The 18352-nt window shown below is 36.6% G+C and overlaps 1 protein-coding gene across 3 annotated transcripts; it reads right to left on the bottom strand.

The window, feature by feature from the left end:
- Positions 1-916: 916 nt before the first annotated feature.
- On the bottom strand, positions 917-17372 carry LOC109543298 (BTB/POZ domain-containing protein 6). Of its 3 annotated transcripts, XM_048669586.1 has the most exons (7): positions 17127-17372; positions 10209-10276; positions 9403-9495; positions 5962-6108; positions 2597-2858; positions 2265-2533; positions 917-2183 (listed from the first exon to the last, which is right to left on the bottom strand). In XM_048669586.1, exons 2-7 carry the CDS (start codon positions 10220-10222, stop codon positions 1940-1942), a joined length of 1029 nt encoding a protein of 342 aa, XP_048525543.1. In that variant the 5' UTR covers positions 10223-10276; positions 17127-17372; the 3' UTR covers positions 917-1939. The 3 variants fall into 3 exon arrangements, with proteins under 3 accessions (XP_048525543.1, XP_019768494.2, XP_019768495.2); XM_019912935.2 differs by lacking the exon at positions 10209-10276 and having other exon boundaries at positions 17127-17370; XM_019912936.2 differs by lacking the exons at positions 9403-9495; positions 10209-10276 and having other exon boundaries at positions 17127-17371.
- Positions 17373-18352: the final 980 nt, after the last annotated feature.

Consider the following 18352-nt stretch of genomic DNA (forward strand, 5'->3'; position numbering starts at 1 on the left):
TTTGCTAAAACTGGAATGATCTGAAATTGTAAAGAAACTTTAAAGAAACAGCGGCGAATGTTCCAAATATTTGTTTTTTCTCTGGCCATTTTTCCAAGATAATCTTAATTACTTTCGGTGAAAAAACTGAATAAAATTATTCGGTTTTTGTGCCAAATTCAAAGCTGAAAAGACGACGAGTTTTCTTGAAAATGCATCTTTTAACTTTTTTGCATAAAAGAGAAGATCGGTTTTGGAGAGAATCTTAATGATTTTCGGGTTTAAACGGGGCAAATTTATTTTCGTTTTTGTCCCGAATTCGACGCTGAAAAAAGTTTTTGTAAAATTCCCACAAAGCTATAGATTTATCTGGTAGTTTTTCGAGGAAAGGACCTCCAAATCGTCAGTATTTTTAAGTGAAACTCTATAAAATAGAGCGTTTTTGAGTGGAAAGTGAAGCAAAAAGGCAGTCAAAACTAAAAAAACACATTTTTTTAACAAGCGAAAATTATTTGATTTTTGTCCCAAATTCGAAGCTGGAAAGGGATTGCAAAACTTTTTACAAAAGCGACGAAGGAGGCGATTGTTTCAATAAAAGGAGTTTAATCATTTTTGTGAAAAATACCTTAAGATTGTCAGTATTTAAAAAAAAAAGAGTGACTGCTAAGAATGAAAAATTCTGAAATTTTGTGGAAACGTTTAAAATATTATCGGTAATGGCCCTTAAAATAAATCTAAAAACAAGTAAAAAAAATCATCAACATTTTCCCAGCAACGGAACTGAGTTACTGCGCCGGTGCGTTGGCGTGGCGCACCAAACCATTTGCGTAGCACTGCGCCAACCCCTAAAAATTGCCAGGCCTAGTTTGCAACGTTTCTTCTAAAAATTGAAATGGCTGATTTCGATTGTTTTTTTTTATTTGGGCATTCAAACCAGTTTTCTCCTTTCATAAAAACTTTATTATTCAGGTAAATATGCAAACTATTCGAAAAAATAGAACACTTATATGGCAAAAACGAGATTGCTTCACGCTTCACGTAATTGAGAAGATCGTTTTTGAAACTCGATGCGATCACTTCGAGGCAAGAACGCGAATAATTTCGTAAATTTTTAATACAATTCAATTTGTTTAACTACAACTGGCTAATAAAACATCTCAAACATAGATAGAGAACTTTGAAAACAATTCATTATATAAGTCAACAATTTTAAAATTTTCTAAACATTCATAAACAGCAAAAGGATTCAATAATTGTTCCCAAGTGGAAACTTTGGATTTTATTAAAAATACGCAAAAATGCAAACATGCTGTTAATAGACATTCAACATCGACAGTTCTAGCATGAGAATGAGCAGGGTGATGCTTAATTCAGTAGGCCTAAGAATAAAAATATATCACTAGAGGGCAAATTAACACTTATATCAACTGACATCTAAAATCACAGCGAGAGGACACAATATTTACCATTTACGTGTATGTCCACACGTATTCTAGAAGATTTATGTTTTCAACAGAAAAAATGTACTCTGAGTCAAAAGCCCTAATGGCAGCAGTTTTGCGAGAAAAGGGGTGGTTTATGATGAATATTTATATATTTTTTGCTATAAAATCATCTTCAATGTGGACGTACCTTTAAGTTGTTTCCGATAATTACTAGTGCCTTAAGCGACATAAAGTCGACGGTTCGGTCGGTAATAATTTAATTTAAATTAAAGATTTTTATAGTGATCTACATATACTATAACAATGTGTTTAGAACAACAAAATTACGCAACTTTTAACAATAGTTAGAAATACATCATTAAAGCATTAAGTTCGCTTGATGGTTCGTTTTCATCGTCGGATTTTTTTTCTTAAAATGCATACGATAAATAAACAAACATTTTTTTTTATTTTCCGCTCCCCCGGGGGTTGGGACGCAAATTTGTTGTTTTCAACCGCTTGCCTTAGCTTGTGGCTCAATCAAAGACCGCAGTAAAACATGTTAAACAATTTATGATGACTTTTTCCTTCATAACTTCGCCGTCGGACTTTGATCGCGCTTTGGACAGTTTGTGCGGTAGCGCTCTGTTAATTCTCTTCTTGTTGCTGATAAAGCGAATGATCTCTTCGTTCACCTCAGATTGTATCCCGATTCGGTCTGGCCCTTTATGGTGTTCGATAGTACGGGCGCTGAACTCTTTTTTCGACATCAAGCCATATCTGCAATTTTGAAGCCCATTTTAGTTTATAAATTAAAAATGGGGGAAGCGAGCAGTACTCCCGCCAACGGTTGATTGTTACCTGGGCGCGTAAATAAGATCCTTAAGCACCGCTTTGATGTTCACGTCCTCGGTGCTCAGGCCTGTTCTTTGGCACTCTGCCTCTGCCCAGCACATGATGGCACAATAAACGACCAATTCGTTGGACACTTGCAGATCGTCGCTGGTCGTGATGTCGAAAACGTCCTGATAGTGCAACTTGGGAAACTCGTTGTGCTTGAGATAGAAATCCCCATTTTTCTGGACTTTCTGCAGGATTTTATGTCGAAGTTCCCCGAGCGGCTCCTCCATCTACGCATCAGAAACAGCGAATTGAGGTTATTAAGGTGCTTTTCGCTTGTTGGCTGCACTTACCCAAGAGTCATTCCTCTCTGCGGCGTTATCCACTAGGGGGGGCGCAGAAGGCTCAAAGTTGAGCTGCCGATCCGCCTCAGAACTGTGGATCCATTTGCTGATGCTGTTCAGTATCGTTAGCGCATTGTCCTTCTTAATCAGGTCAGTTAGGTCGGATATGTAGTGTTTGGCTATTGGAACGTTTCGGTTTATCAACGCCGACTCCAGAAGGCTTAAAGCCGTTACGGGGTCCACCTGCCGGGTTTGGTCTGCCATCATTGAACTGCAAATGATTTTTTTAAGCGCAAATCCAAATTTCCTACACTAACACTAATCACTGTCGGTTACAAATTTACTGCGATATTTCTTCTCAATGCACTGTGCTTTATTGATGCTGAACAGACAGGCGGATTTATATAGTCAACTGCTAATTAACCCTTATCTTAAGTGTTCTGCAAGAGAACATCCCCATTAAGATAACACTCGCAGTTCAGATTGAAAACAAATCACTGAAAACGTTCCCAATTCACCGAATTTGCAAAAGCGCGATGATTGTTATTCGCCTCTTTCTCCCTACCGATTGAACAATTTTCCGCAGTTTTACGTTTCGTTGCTGCTTTTTGTGCGCTTTGTGTTCCTGCTTCCAGCATGGAGATTCCTTTAGACGAAAACTAGCGCATTTCCTTCCTGATACCCATTGTTTCCATTTGTTTTTTCGTAATAGTGCATACAAAGGGCAAATCATTCGCTTTGCATATATTTTTGCACGCAATTTTATCGTAGAGCAAGCTTAATTTTGCCATTATTTTTAGATTAACTTTAACTTAAATTTCAACTAATATTTAATCCTGAGTGGAGATATCGGCCCATTAACATTTCAAGCTTCTTTTGAAGGCAATCCAAAATTACTACATAAATTTATGTGTTCTTGTGAAAAGTTATTCAGGAAAAACGTTGAAAATCGCCTTTTTCACCGCAACTTTTGACGATGACAGAAAATTGCATAGTAAAATGTTCATTCAGTTCCTGGAAATACCGCAAAAAGTCAATGAATCTCAAACGAAAAACACTCAGAAAGTAAATTGAAAAAAACCACTTGTGATTATGAAATACATTAATGAACCCGAAAGGTTTGAGATAAGATTTAAAAAGCGAATTGTGTGAATGCGAAAATAATCAAAATTTTCTTAAAAACCTATTGACTGATGCATAGTGTCACTAATTTTTTTATTAAATGTTTCTTTGCGCTCTATTTCACCTTCTAATAGCCGGAGAATACGTGTTTTAAACCATCTATTGAGCTCGGTATAGTGTCATAACGTTAAACAATTGAAATAATTCAACTTCTAAACTCCTTGAGCTAAAAAAGGCAAATTTGGGCTCCGAGTAGTAAAATCTTCCGAACTTTTCAACTTTCAACGTCCACAAGGACAATTTGCCAATTAAAATATTGAGAAAAACGCCGATCGTGCACTCGCCTATTCAACAGCTCACAACTTCCAAACTCCTTTCTCTACAAAAGTCAAATTTGTGCTCCCGATAGTGGAAACCTTTCTTCAAACTTTCAGAAGATTTCACCCTGTTGCCAGGCTGRAAAAGAATTTTAAAAAATTCCAGASTCAGACTTTTGTATGAGCTGATTGCGCTCTTGAACATCARCAACTCATAGCTTCCRAACTATTTGAAYCATTCGGCTTCTAGTGACAAAAACTTMATTTTCARGTTCTTGAAACTCTRATCAGGCTCGAAAGAGAMAATAATTTTAAAACATTTACAYATTGAGATATTGAGRAAAACGCCGATGGTGCACTCGCATATTCAACAGCKCACAACTTCCAAACTYCTTTCTCTACAAAAGTCAAATTTGGGCTYCCGATAGTGGAAACYTTTCTTCAAACTTTCAGAAGATTTCACCCTGTTGCCAGGCTGGAAAAKAATTTAAAAAAATTCCMGTCAGACTTTTGTATGAGCTGATTGCGCTCTTGAACATCAACAACTCATAGCTTCCAAACTATTTGCACCATTCGGCTTCTGGTGACAGAAACTTCACTGTTCTTGAAACTCTAATCAGGCTCGAAAGAGAAAATAATTTTAAAACATTTACACATTGATATTGAGGAAAACGCCGATGGTGCACTCGCATATTCAACAGCTCACAACTTCCAAACTCCTTTCTCTACAAAAGTCAAATTTGGGCTCCCGATAGTGGAAACCTTTCTTCAAACTTTCAGAAGATTTCACCCTGTTGCCAGGCTGGAAAATAATTTTAAAAAATTCCAGAGTCAGACTTTTGTATGAGCTGATTGCGCTCTTGAACATTAACAATTCATAGCTTCCAAACTATTTGAACCATTCGGCTTCTAGTGACAAAAACTTCATTTTCAGGTTCTTGAAACTCTAATCAGGCTCGAAAGAGAAAATAATTTTAAAACATTTACACATTGAGATATTGAGAAAAACGCCGATGGTGCACTCGCAAATTCAACAGCTCACAACTTCCAAACTCCTTTCTCTACAAAAGTCAAATTTGGGCTCCCGATAGTGGAAACATTTCTTCAAACTTTCAGAAGATTTCACCCTGTTGCCAGGCTGGAAAAGAATTTTAAAAAATTCCAGAGTCAGACGTTTGTATGAGCTGATTGCGCTCTTGAACATTAACAACTCATAGCTTCCAAACTATTCGAACCATTCGGCTTCTAGTGGCAGAAACTTCACTGTTCTTGAAACTCTAATCAGGCTTGAAAGGGGAAACAATTTTTAAAAATTTACACATTRTATTGGAARAAACGCTTGACTTTCCGAAAACTTTGTCGCAAGTCCATGATCTAAAGGGGATTTTAAGAAATTGTGCGCTTGAACAATCCCCAACTCACAACTTCCAAATCAATCGAGCTACAAAGTTGAAATTTGAGCCTTGAGCAACCGAAACTTTACTTTCAACTTCCTGAAAATTTCGTCCAGCTCCAGGGCTGGAAAGCATCTGGGATCTCTTTCCAACCCCTTCAGTGAACGAACGGGGATTTGTACTAATACTTTGAAAAACTTCCAAGGCTACTCGTTAAGAGCTTAGTTTAGGAAATATTGCGAAAAAATCGCCTTAAGAGCTCTCCTCCGAAAGCCCAGCCCTTTAAAGAAGCAGTTTTTCGCGGTAGTTTATTTGATATTTTACTCTTCATAATCTGCATGTATCACCCAGTATATTTGTGTAAAACAACTGTGAACAAATATTCATTAAAGTCGCTGTTAGCTTGTAAACTTTTCAGAAAAGAAACAAGTAACAAGGGATTCATCCAGTTTAATCGCTGTTCATCCAATTTAAATCTGGCGATTTGGGAGGCCAAAACTTGGTGGCTGCTGGCCGAATTTAACCCAAGCGAGTCCCCTACCTTGTGACCACCTTGTAGGCATCATCAGTAACTGATGGCACCATGTTTCTTTTCAGATCATCCGGTATATTTTCTGTGTTTGTTCTGGCAATGAGTGGGCCGTTTTCTTGTTGCGGATCGTGGGCAACCTGAACCATTTTAGCCGACCTGAAAAACAGACACATTCTTATTTTTGAGCAAACTCTATACAACTTTTTTCGGCTGCATGTGAAATGCCAGCCCCGATCATACCTCGAATGTGAACTACTGGAAGTATGAGAAAATTATTGTACTTATGGATATCAGTCGATTCTATTTAATCACACAAACAATATGGGAGATAAACGCGTGCTTGTTTTATCATTGAATGGGGGGAGCACCGAGAACGAGGTGATTTTTATGTTTTATGTAAACCAAACTCATGTTTTATGCATGCGATTGGAATTTCTGCTCCCAAATATGGTAATTTACGCTTTAACTTCCCGGTATATTTCTTGTAATTGATTCTGCTGATCTGATCAGCAATCGTCTTTGGCGGCAGCTTAGGAAAAGAAGAGTCGAAAATTACGGTCAAATCGGAAACTGCAGGAGCGATTTTCTGATCAGTAGCAAATGTAACAGTGATTGAGAATTAATTTTAGTTACACAAGTGCCTACTTACGGAAATGTGGATTTTTATCTCTAGCTGTTTGTGGTGGGTTCCAGGAAGAATTTTGTTGTTTAGTTTGGGTAGTTTTTTTAAATTTTACTCTTTCTTTACACCAAAACTACCAGAAATGCGCACTGATTTAATTTTGACGATTTTGTAATTGAAAATTAAGCAGTCCAATTAATAAAAAAAGATGCAACAAACAATGTGTCCTTTGGAAGTCTGTGTTTATTTTTAATTAGAATTAATTTTTCTGTCGTTACACAGAAAAATCGACGTCATTGGCGTTAACTGTATTAACGCCAGTGATTTCGTATAGACATTCAAATGGAAATTCACATTAGATCTCTAAAAAGTGAGCAAATAAATGCACGCGATTTTGTTTAGCATTTCTCCCATTTCCATGAGCCATATCGATTCACGCGAACACTCTAATAGTCGAAATTTTTTGCTAATTGTCATAAATATTTCGATTATATTATTTTTCTGTTTGGCTGTTTTGATTTGTTGAACGAGTTCTGATGATATTTTCGCGGTTTTAGGCCGTCGTGGGCATTTCGTCCTGACGTTTTGTCAGTACCAGTAACGTGCATCTTCAGAGGTCGTTTGCTAAGAACGTTTTGCTGAAGATGCAAACCATTCGTGCTTGCGGAACGTCAGGAAGAAATCCACGACCCTTTAAAAGCCCGAAAAATTCATCAGTTTCATCTTTGACTTGTATCCAATTGGTGCATTTTTCTATTAAGGAGATTAAGGAGATTTTATAAGGCGTGAAAAGTTAGTTTGCTCTTTATGTACAGGATGCATGGATTCAGTTTTTTGAACCGTTTCAATTATTAAGGGAAACAGTAGAAACGTGAGCTGCTGTTTTAGCAAGGAAATTCTAGCCGACTAATAAAACTGCCGGAAAAATCGTCGTCTAATGGAACACTATTGGATGACCTCAGAAATTTGCAGGAAATGCAAAACATTGGTAATGCTTAACCATAAACCATTCCCGCTTACTCTCAGAACCCAAGGTTTTGCATATTCAAGGAACACCTGAAAGTGTATTCGCTCGTATTATAGAGTGTGTCGCATTAAAACCGTATTGTAATGAATAAATATATAAGAAATAAATAATTTACATAAAATTAAATCACGCAATTAAACAGATAAATTGGCTTCAATGTGGAGTTTTGCAAGCAACTCTTTTAGTTTCTTCAAAAATCAATTTAGGCAATATTCTAGTTTTTTTGTTTTTGTTTAGACAATATGCTACATAGTCCACGAACCCGAATTGCCAGGCAAGTTTTCCCAATACCAACAAGGTTTTCGTATATTTGCAGATAATGCGCCATAAATATTGTTGATATTTTCGCGATAAGGTGTTCTTTGTCGGGCGCTAATTAGAACAACTAGAATAATCGCAAATATCGTAACTACTTAGTCCTTAAATACATAGACACTCTGTGTATTTATAGACTATTATTGTCGCAAGCGTTACGCATCCATTTGATTTTCAGTCCGCTGATTGAACAAGAAGCAATGGAAATTTACATGTTTGCGAGTCTAAATTGGGAGCAATTGCTGCAAACCGATCCAGGCATATAATTCGATCCTTCAACCAAAAGGAAAACCGAAATTTCACCTTCACCCAAAATGAACCAACCGCTAAATTTAGCGAACCCATTTCACAACCAGCCAGATTAAGTGGAATTCACAATTTAAATATAGCCTGGATCTAGATGTGGAAATTTGCCGGTCAAATCCGCATTCCTTGTGAAATTTAATGACTCGCCAGGAAAATGGGCACTTCTTAAGCATTTCCGGGTCTCTATTTATGTAAATACGGTGGCCAAACATGCCTGGGAAAATGGAATTATATTGAAGAAACTGAAGCAGCTGAAGCAGCTGAAGAGCTATTGAAAATTGAAACTGCATTTCCTGCAACATTTCCTGATCGATGGTTTAGTTTTTAAAAAGGCCATTTAGTTCTCTCTCGAGTGATGTAAAGATGAGCGTTCTTGTTCATTTTGCTTCCGAGAAATAAGTAAAAACGGGACGGAACACACGAAATTTTTGCATAATTTTGCACCTAAGTGTCTGATATTTAAATTCGCTTTCTGGGTCAAAACTACTCGAACTTCCTCACTCATGTTGTTACGACTGAATCGAATTTTCAATTTTCTATCCAACGATTCCAAAACGAATTCTGTGGCTCAAATGGTTCTTGAGAAACTTAGAAAAAGCAGCGTCATGTTTGAGTCGATTTTGCAACTCAAAAAAAAAACACGCAAATCTAAAACTTCTTGAAAACAAGACTTTTTTTAAAAAACTGCCAACATTTTCTGATCGATGATTCCCGTTCTAGAAAGACCATTCATTTCTCTCTGGAACGATGTAAAAAGTATCGTTATGGCTAATTTTGTTGCCGAGAAATGAGCAAAAACGGGACAGAAAACATGAAATTTTGGCATCATCTTGCACCTAAGTGCCTGATATTTAAATTTCGGTTTCTGGGTCAAAACTACTTGAATTTCCTCACTCATGTTGTTAGAACTGAATCGAATTTTCAATTCTCTATCCAACGATGCCAAAACAAATTCCGTGCCTCAAATGGTTCTTGAGAAACTTCGAAAATAGCGCGTCACGTTTGAGTCGATTTTGCAACTCAAAAAAAACACGCAAATCTAAAACTTCTCTTAAAAATCAAGACTTTTTTGAGAAAACTTCCAACATTTTGTGATCGATGGTTCTGGGTGTTGAATTTGCAAAACACAAGAAATTATAAATGAGCAAGAAATAAATTTATTAAAAATAATATAACTTACAAATGTGATGGATTGGCGCCTTCAAGGGGAATTTTCAAAATCACCTCCTTTCTGGATTCATCCGGACTCTCAACGAGAAGAGACACAAAAGAGCTGAAAATTTAAAAAGGATTATTAAACACACTTTTCGTTCCCTGTACGTTTAAAAATATGGTTAAGAAAAAATGCTTATTTGCACCTTTTCCCAGTTAACCAAGTCTGTTTTAATTTTTTTTAATTAGGTATTTTGATCTAAAATTTGCCGATAAAACTCAAGCGCTGAAATAATTCTCGATGAATTTGCAACAAATCACTTAAAAATCGCTTGTTGCAGGTTTCTGCCGGATTTGGAAGGAAAACTTGCTCAAAGATCGCTAACCACTACCAGAAGATTCCGCATATTTCCTGCGTCTCTGACCTAATAACGCAAATAATTGATTGGCCAGGTGAGCTGAAAAATTCACAATATAAAATTGCGTTTCCCTACTCAAAATGGTTTCTTAAACCCAAGAAAACACACCAAAGTTTTTGTGTATTAATTAACTAACTAACACTAAGTAACCTACACGTATTAGCTTAAAGGATTATACAAGGTGGTATATTATCGCTTCGTTCGTGTCGATTCACGGCACTTTTAATCCTAATTTCCCATAGACAATCGCTCGTTAATTATTGTCAAACATTTTGAAATCGCTTTACGATCTGCTCATAATCGCTATCAGGGAGGATTCCTTATGGGCGAAACAATGGCAAATTATGGCAGGGATTAGGAGCCGTTTATTGGCCATCCTCCTGTTTTTCTGCGTAAAATTTGCTTTTTTTCTTACCTGATCACTTCCATTCCGCACTCTAACGAAACGCTGTCTATTCATCGGCCCCTTTACACCACAAATAACTGCAATTTCATAAAAACAAAGAAGTTATTGCCAAATGAATCACTGCTCGCATGCTCTAAACTTTGCTGGTGATTAAAAGTGGTTTAATGGTTTTTTCCTAAATACTCGGCGTCTCAATTATTCGAACCTTAAAAATGTTTAGAAAACCATCTAATTCATCATTAATTATAGGCCCAGAATGTGCCATTGGCTCTAAACAAACGTGCGTGTTTTACACTTTAAATTCACGAAACCCGAAACTTTAAATTTATGGTTTTAATGACCTCCGAGCATTTTAAAAAGCACAACAAAAACTGTCTTCAGTTCTTTCTTTGTTGACAGTCCTGATGAATAAATCCAGAAAAGTTCGCAATATTTTCCGCACTGTGTACTCTTACCGTCTGTCCATTTCCCTCCAATCGCTAACGAGTAAAGTAAACTTTAAACAACAATCACTACATACAGAAATATTTGGTCAAACAAGTAAACAAAAGAGCTTATTATAAGCAAATCTTACTCATTGAGCCGAATGTAAAGCACTGTGACTTAAGAGGGCACCGTCATATACACCCATGAATTGATTAGTCAAGAATTGGTTTATTTGCATACGGGGTGGAGAAAATATTTATTTTTGTCGCTGATTATTTACGTTTGAATCGTATTAATCAAATAATCGAGTCGATGGATTAACGGTTCCTCCTAGTAGAGATTTGCCCAGAGCTTTTCAAGTGCTTAGTTGATAACATTAAGGCTTTTTAAGTGGTTCAGTTTGATACCTCGAATCCGTTCGGTTATTTGTTGCTTCTACCACGTATAAAACCCGCCGGTCAAATGTAAAGTAATTACGAAGCTATAAAGTAATTATTTTAATGGTTTATTTTTTCTTCATTATGGGATATTGCCAATTATATTGAAGGTTCTTTTGGCTTGAGCAAGAGGATTTTGAGGGAAGTGTTCGCGGACTAAACAAGCACCTTTTGGCCGTTGAGTCAAGAATGTTTTTTAATTTTCGCCCCCCAGGAAATTTTCCGAAATTGTGAAGAAGTCAGGGAATTTACAAACACAAAGTCATCGACCAAGACAGAAAAGAGTCTAAAAGTAGGGAATMCATTGTCAAGTCTTCGTWRAMTAAAAARGATTTTCMGACGGAWWWCARRMAATTTTCTGCTCTATTTCGCTAGCAACAGGTTTTAAGTTTTRGCCAATATAAAACAAAATTTTTCGATTACATTGGGAAAGTTATGCAGAGCGTTTCCAGATAAAATAATGCAAATATMTCAAACAAGCCGCTGAATAGAGGAGGTCAAAGTGTATTTTYCTTTCCTTTTCCTCTAARCCTATTGACCAGTGAGTTCCAGGCGATTTATCCCTTTTTGAAMATTTTTTCACAACAACGTTTCGTTCGGCTAAATTTGGCAAGAAAACATAAATYTGAGACAACATACAAGAYAAACCCCAAACCAGAATGAATAAATTAATTCCAAAGAAMAGTCGTAAATTTTTCTTGTTCTCACAATTGTTAAAATTAATTTTGCGTATTATTTCTCGTTACTTTCTTGACATTTTTTTCCTWWTTGCTGATGTTAAAAGTGCYATTGAAGACTAAGGCMTTGGATAGAAAAACAATGGTTTTTCAAATTKAAATTCTATCCAGTTTTGAAACGRTTAAATATACTTTTTAAACGCTCATTAAACACTGGAATGTAAATGTCWAATAATTTGTTGCATTACATTAAAAAWAAATGTTACTCCRTGATTTTGGGGGCTTCAAATGYAGCAATTACCAGTGAAAATCCAAGCCCGATAAGGTTCTCYATTTGCCTATCTGCTAGATGTCTTTAATCCGTATTATCAGRGATCAAGGTGATAKCAAAAGCTGAAAATAACACATAGAAATTGCGAACTTTTCGCCCGTTTTCGTCAAGCCAAAGTTACTTGTCCCGGCCATTTGTGTGATTAATCGAGTTTGCTTACACGAGTATCTAATCAAAGCACACAGTGCGAGAGTGAAATTCAGGGATTTGGAAAAATTCGAACTTTGGTAGAAAATTAGGTAAAACAGTGGAAATTTCGAAGTTGGCTAACCTCAGGCACCCCCACGCCTGGGGTCCTGGGGGTGCCTGAGGTTAGAGAACCTCGAAAATCTTACATGATTTCTTGCTCGGATCACACCGACGAAATTCTTGTCTATTAAAAAATGAGGGTCAACTGCAACTATTGAAAAATTTCCAGCTCAATTTTACCAAGAGATAAGCGTAGAAAAGTTTCGAATAGAAAAACCTCCCAATGTGCCCAGAAAATTGAAMATTTTACGAACTTAAACTAAACACYTAACTTAMTACTAARCATTGAATCAAGCATTTAATATGCAAAAATATAGGAATTCGATGAGAARTTCGCAACCTTTAAAGCGATAGAAGCAAGCATGTGAACAGTTCGAAGCTAAAGTGAGGAAACACTAAAGTTGAAATCCSYYGGAAACAAGCRAAAATATCTGAGGAGTCCTAAAAAACGTTTCTATARAGATTTTCCAAATCTTTTCCGTATTGAGGTTGATTCAAACATTTTAACCTCAAAGAGACAAAAGCAAAACTTGATCAAGTTTCAGGAACTTTCATTGTAAGAGTTGAAAACATCTGACTAATTGTCAGTGAGTGATTTTCGTTGCAATGCCTACTTTCACTGCTTAGAACGGAAATTCCTAACCTCTAAAAAGATAGAAGTGAAACTTTTCACTTTAAGAAATTGTTCCAGTTTAAGCGGTGATACCTCGAAAAYTGTTTAAAATTTCTGAATAATTATGAGATCATGTTCAATAGAGCGTCTTTAGGCCTGTCTTTTCCTATTCAGGTTTTCCCAAAATTCCTAACCTTTCGAACATTTTTCCAGTTTCCAGGGGCTGCAGAAGTTTAACAGTTTATTTCTCAGAAACGGTCGAAAATGCGTCAATAACCTTTAGGACTGTTCCGATAAAGCGTCTCAAGACCTCTTGGCCCTTACGAGGTTTTATCAGAAATTTCTAACCTTTAAAATGTTTGGGATAAGCCAATAACTTGATGAATTTTGGAGCATTTTCAACGGTATTTCGGAAATAGTTTAAAATATTGAAATATGTTGAACAACCTGTAAAAAGATAGAAGTCAAATTGTCAATCTTAAGGGTTTGAAGAAGTTTAAATTGGGCGAATACACACTAGGAACTTTTCGATAGAGCTTCTTGAGAACTATTTTTTCGTTTTTGGGTTTGGGAAATTGAAAAAATATAGATAATTACAGGCAAAAATTGCAAAAGCCTGGAACAACGTTGGAAAAATTGGAACATTGAAAGAATCTGTTAACTTTTAAATGTTGTTTGGCGATGTTTTACTAAACATTCTTAGTGGCGATTTTAATGACGTTGCCAAATTTCTCTAAAAAAGTTTTTCTAGAAAAAAGTTTTGACCATCGCCTCGAATTACGTGAAGGACTGACCTGATTTCGCAAAAATTCGGTTTTATCTAAGGCCTTTAAAAAAAATCACGCAGAGAAAATGCGCTTCAATCTTGCATCTAATTGTTCTCTATAGCTTGTGTTCCGTTTTGTCTCTGCCCTGATTTTAAAATCTTGTTTTATGTATGCCTTTTAACGGTTTTATTAAAGCGCCAACTTTTGGACGTTGGTTTTGCTTCACTTGATTGCAGTGCATCCTTTCAAAGATGTTATTTGAATTGGTTCCTATCCAGGCCAGTCTTGACCCGAAAATCCACATTAATTAAACCGTAAAATTTATGATAAATCCGGCCACTGACAAAGTTATAATGCAACGCTTCCGGACAAAACGCAAAACTGATCCAAGATCGAATGGCCACTGACGAAACCAAAGGAAATGTGTTGCACTCCCCGAACAACCTCATTAGGCGTCGAAACAAACCGTTCAACTTATCAATTTTGCAATAATTAAAACTTGGCGATTTAGCAATAATGGCAGCAATTATTAATAGGTGGCATAATAAGTGAGTGCCTTAACTGTTTCTAAAAAAGAAAAAATTATCGGTTACTGCACAGCACAATTAGCAGTGCAACAGTGTAAATCCCTAGCAAGTTGGACGAGTTTTTCCTGCCCTCAACTCCATAAAGCGTCTAAGACTTGTCTTATCTATAGTCTAAAGTAGCCGACTAGTAGAACCTACCGATCCCAAAAAATATCGGCCAACCATGACCGAATCCGATGGCCTACTTTACCGCGGTAAACAAAGAAGCAATCTAGCGATTCTACATGTCCGTAGAACCCATTTAGTTTAAATTAGATGGATCGGAAAAAAGCTCGGTTCTCCATGCTGCTATTAAATCTGTCTCATGTGAGATGGTTTCAATGAAACGGGCCTGAAAAACTAGTACCCTTCAAGGCTGCAAGGTCAGTGTTAAAGGAATTAAGTGAAGAACGAAAAACATTTAGAACTGGGCGTAGATAGCGAGCACTAGTCGGATTTTGATGAATTAATGAGAAGGAAAGCGCTGGAACAAAGCGTGAGGGCAAAGGGTGAAGAAGAGTTCAACTAAGCTAAAAACAAAAGAGAGAAACGACAGAAAAACGAGTGAATTGGAATTTAAAAAAAGTTCTTTTACATGTATTTCGTTTCTCTTTTTGTACGTATTGGTAACACACACGTAAAACAACACTTTTAATTGCAAACAACTTAAATTCCTCATGGTAAATGCTTCACAACAGCACAAGAATCCTCACTAAAAGTTTTTTTAGATTCATTTTCCGAAGCTCCGAAACGGTAAATCTCCAGAAGGATTCTTTCTTTTGGAATCGTGTGAGTCTGGAAACTACTGATGCAAAAATGGACATTCGTTCTGATCAATTGAAAGTAATTTTAAATTTAGGCAAAATGTGTAATTTGTTTAGAAAGCTTTAGTGGATAATTCGAGTTTCGCTTATTTGCGATTGAAATTGCTACATTTTTTTACTATAGAGTTTTGCACCTCACAAAATGACACATTTTGTGGCTGTGCTTAGAACATTCGAGCAGTATTTTAAAAATAATGCGAAAATCTATAAATAATTTCAAATATTTAAGTCGGAAAGTGTTCTGAGCTTCATGTGGTTCTGAGTACATTTTAGATCCCCGCTTTTGCGCTATAAATTTGACTTATTTTCAATTCAAAGGCCTGCTTTGCCGCTATATCGCACTAAGTGAAAATACACAAATTGTTCAGGAAAAAATGCCAATAAGAATTTAAAAGAAATCATGAAAAGAAAATATATACAATTTTTTGCCGCGTGCTCGTACCTTTTTAATTAGGCACTTTCATATCGTCTTCCAGAAACTTTCAAAAACGATTGGGCTGAACCTTTATATGGGACTAAAATCTAATCGAGTGAGTTTTTCAATCGAAAGGTAGCAGGTACAAATTCTTCTTTTGTTTTGACTAAAATTCTATAAAACTTCTTTCTCTTCTCCTTTCGTCTTTGCCTCGAGTTGACTTTTCAAAAACATGCCTCAAATCACAGTCTTTTTCGGTTTTCTTAATTTTCTAGTTGTTGTTTGCTTGCGTCTTTCGCGTCACTCGAATATCCATAAAAATCATACATTAATTCAGTACGAATCGAACACAAGTGAACACAAACGAACCCAATCATTCAAACTTGATCGAACTCAAATGAACCGAAACAAATTGAGCCCAAACTAAGCCAAACCAACTCAGACAAACTCAAACAAACAATCCCATTATTTTCAGCAAAGTTGAAGTTTAAACGGTGCCAAAAAAACTCAGTCGAACTCAAACTCAAACAAACCTTGGAAAAATTATCTGTTATTCAACCAATTCTAGCAAATTTGTTTGGTACAATTGCATACAAAAAAACGTAAAATCACTACTGATTGATTAAAAAACGTAAAAAGCACTACTGATTGATTTGATTGGTGAATTTGAATCAGGRAAACCGCAAAAAAGACCAAAAAGTGCTACTCATGCAAAATSGTGCGCCAATATTATTCAAAAATGAAGTTGCACTTGTTTATGCAAGAAATCACCCGAACCATTATACAGGATGCGTTCAAAACAACCCGATAGCGGGAAAAATGATTTAAAAAAATGCTAGCCAAGCATTCCCTTGCCCTAGTCGTCCCCTTAATACCCCTAATAAATTAGCCCGCAGGGATTAAGTTTCAAGGGTCTGAGGGTTAAGGGTTGGCCCAGTTCTTGCAGCTCAGCAATGAAAGAGGCTCCCAAAAATGGGTCACGAAAAATCAATAAAGTTGTTTTGTATACAACACGGGAAAGAACAAGGAAGGCACTGTTAAGGGCAGGCCCTCATCTCGCCAAGGTTTTCCTCTACGTGACTTAATTCGGCAGGGAAGAGTTCTTTTGTTTGCCGCTCGAATCAGGAAGCCGACTTGTTAGATCAATTGAGCGAGTGAAACAATTAATTGTGCTCAAAACGACCAGATGAAGATGCTTGAAATTTGCGTTCAATGACTTTTCGGATGCACGAAAATGCATATTTTCCAGGTTGATGGTCTGGCCAATGTTCAATCACGCCAGCCGATCGATTTCGCTAGTAGAAATAGCACTGGCTTCAAAGGGTTGAAACCCACACAATAACAAACCGTCTGATCTAGAGGTTTTTGATCGATTTTCTTGAGTTAAGTATTTGTTTTTTCTTTCATCTTCTGGGGGCTTCAGCCCGACGGTGTAGCAATTTTTCCCCACAGTGTTTAATTGGATTAATTCCCGGTTTAACTGGCCCGTATGCTGTTGGGCAAAGGGGGCGTATTTGCAATTCCAGCCCTCACTCACATGAGCACTTTACCAGCGGTTTAAAACAGTTCTTTAATGGGCTCCTTTTTGGCAATTATCCCCCCCCAAAGTGCGCCAGACTTACCTTTTTTTCGAAGAAAAAAAGTCCTTCGAAGTCCGGTAGAAAAGCGCCACTATATGAATGTAGCCCCTGAATTTCCCCCCGATTTACCACCCTTCGGTCATGTGTTTTGCCCGACCAGCTTGATAAGCTGAACCGCAACTAATGAGCGCTGTTTTTCGGAAGCGGCGCTTGCTTATCGCTCAGTTTCAGGCAGGCGCGAAACGCTTCTTTTTGCGCGACGTCGGTTGTGACGTCGGGCGTCGCTTCCACTACCCACAGAGTTACAGGCTCGACTTGGATTTAAAAGCAATTTTTATTTAAAATCTGGAGTGTTTGATTGGTTAGGCTGTGTGCTGGTCATTCAGGTTGCCATCCAAGTTGCCAGCCGTAGCGGAATTTCGCTACGCGTAGCGGCGGTGGCGGCAAACGAGCGCAAAACGTTGCGGGCAAAAACGACAAAACTGTTACAAATCCTTGAAGAGTATTGATCTATATATTGATTTATCGGTTCATTTTCCAATTTGCATTTAAACAAGTTGATGAGAATATGAAAATTGAAGAAACTGTAATTGTATAATGAAACTTTTGAGAAGATTTACGATAAATAACCGAAAAATGGTCAAAACGTTGATCACAAACGTAGTCTCGGAGTCGTCAATTTTTACCTTTAAATGCCATCTTTTTTACCAAATGTATTTATACAGGGTGGTCTAAAAACAACAATACAATTTTAATTTATTTACGTGAAAATCATGCGTTCTCCAAAAAACACTCAAGAGTTTTTTTATTTGGAATTAATCAAGGAATGAACACGCAAACTAGTTCACAAATACATCAGTAGTGCACCATTTTTTTTACAAACTTCTTTTTGGGTATTTTGCCTAAAAGATTTTTGTCTTCAAAAAAGACAGAATTTCTTCACGTCTTTTATTACAGATTAAAGTGTTATAAATTTGTCTTTCAAAACGTTCTGTTGGATTTTTGTTTAATTTTGAATAACTTTTGTCATTTAAAAGTTCATTAATCGCAGAAAATATATTTTCTATCGCTATAGCTATCGAAGCGTCAAGGTAATTTTTCAAATTAATTTCTCTACTAATTGGAATTTTCTCTTACAGCTTGAGCCTAATTGTGTCGCAGAATACCCTCTAGGTGATTATTCTTGATTACTTTTTGATAAATAATTCGTTCTTATTGCGAAATCGGAGCACTATTTATTAATCTGTAATAAAAGACGTGAGGAAATT

Source organism: Dendroctonus ponderosae, unplaced genomic scaffold, assembly GCF_020466585.1.
Source record: "Dendroctonus ponderosae isolate FM_Combo_2020 unplaced genomic scaffold, Dpon_F_20191213v2 Dpon_F_20191213_9, whole genome shotgun sequence".
NCBI classification, from domain to species: Eukaryota; Metazoa; Arthropoda; class Insecta; order Coleoptera; family Curculionidae; genus Dendroctonus; species Dendroctonus ponderosae.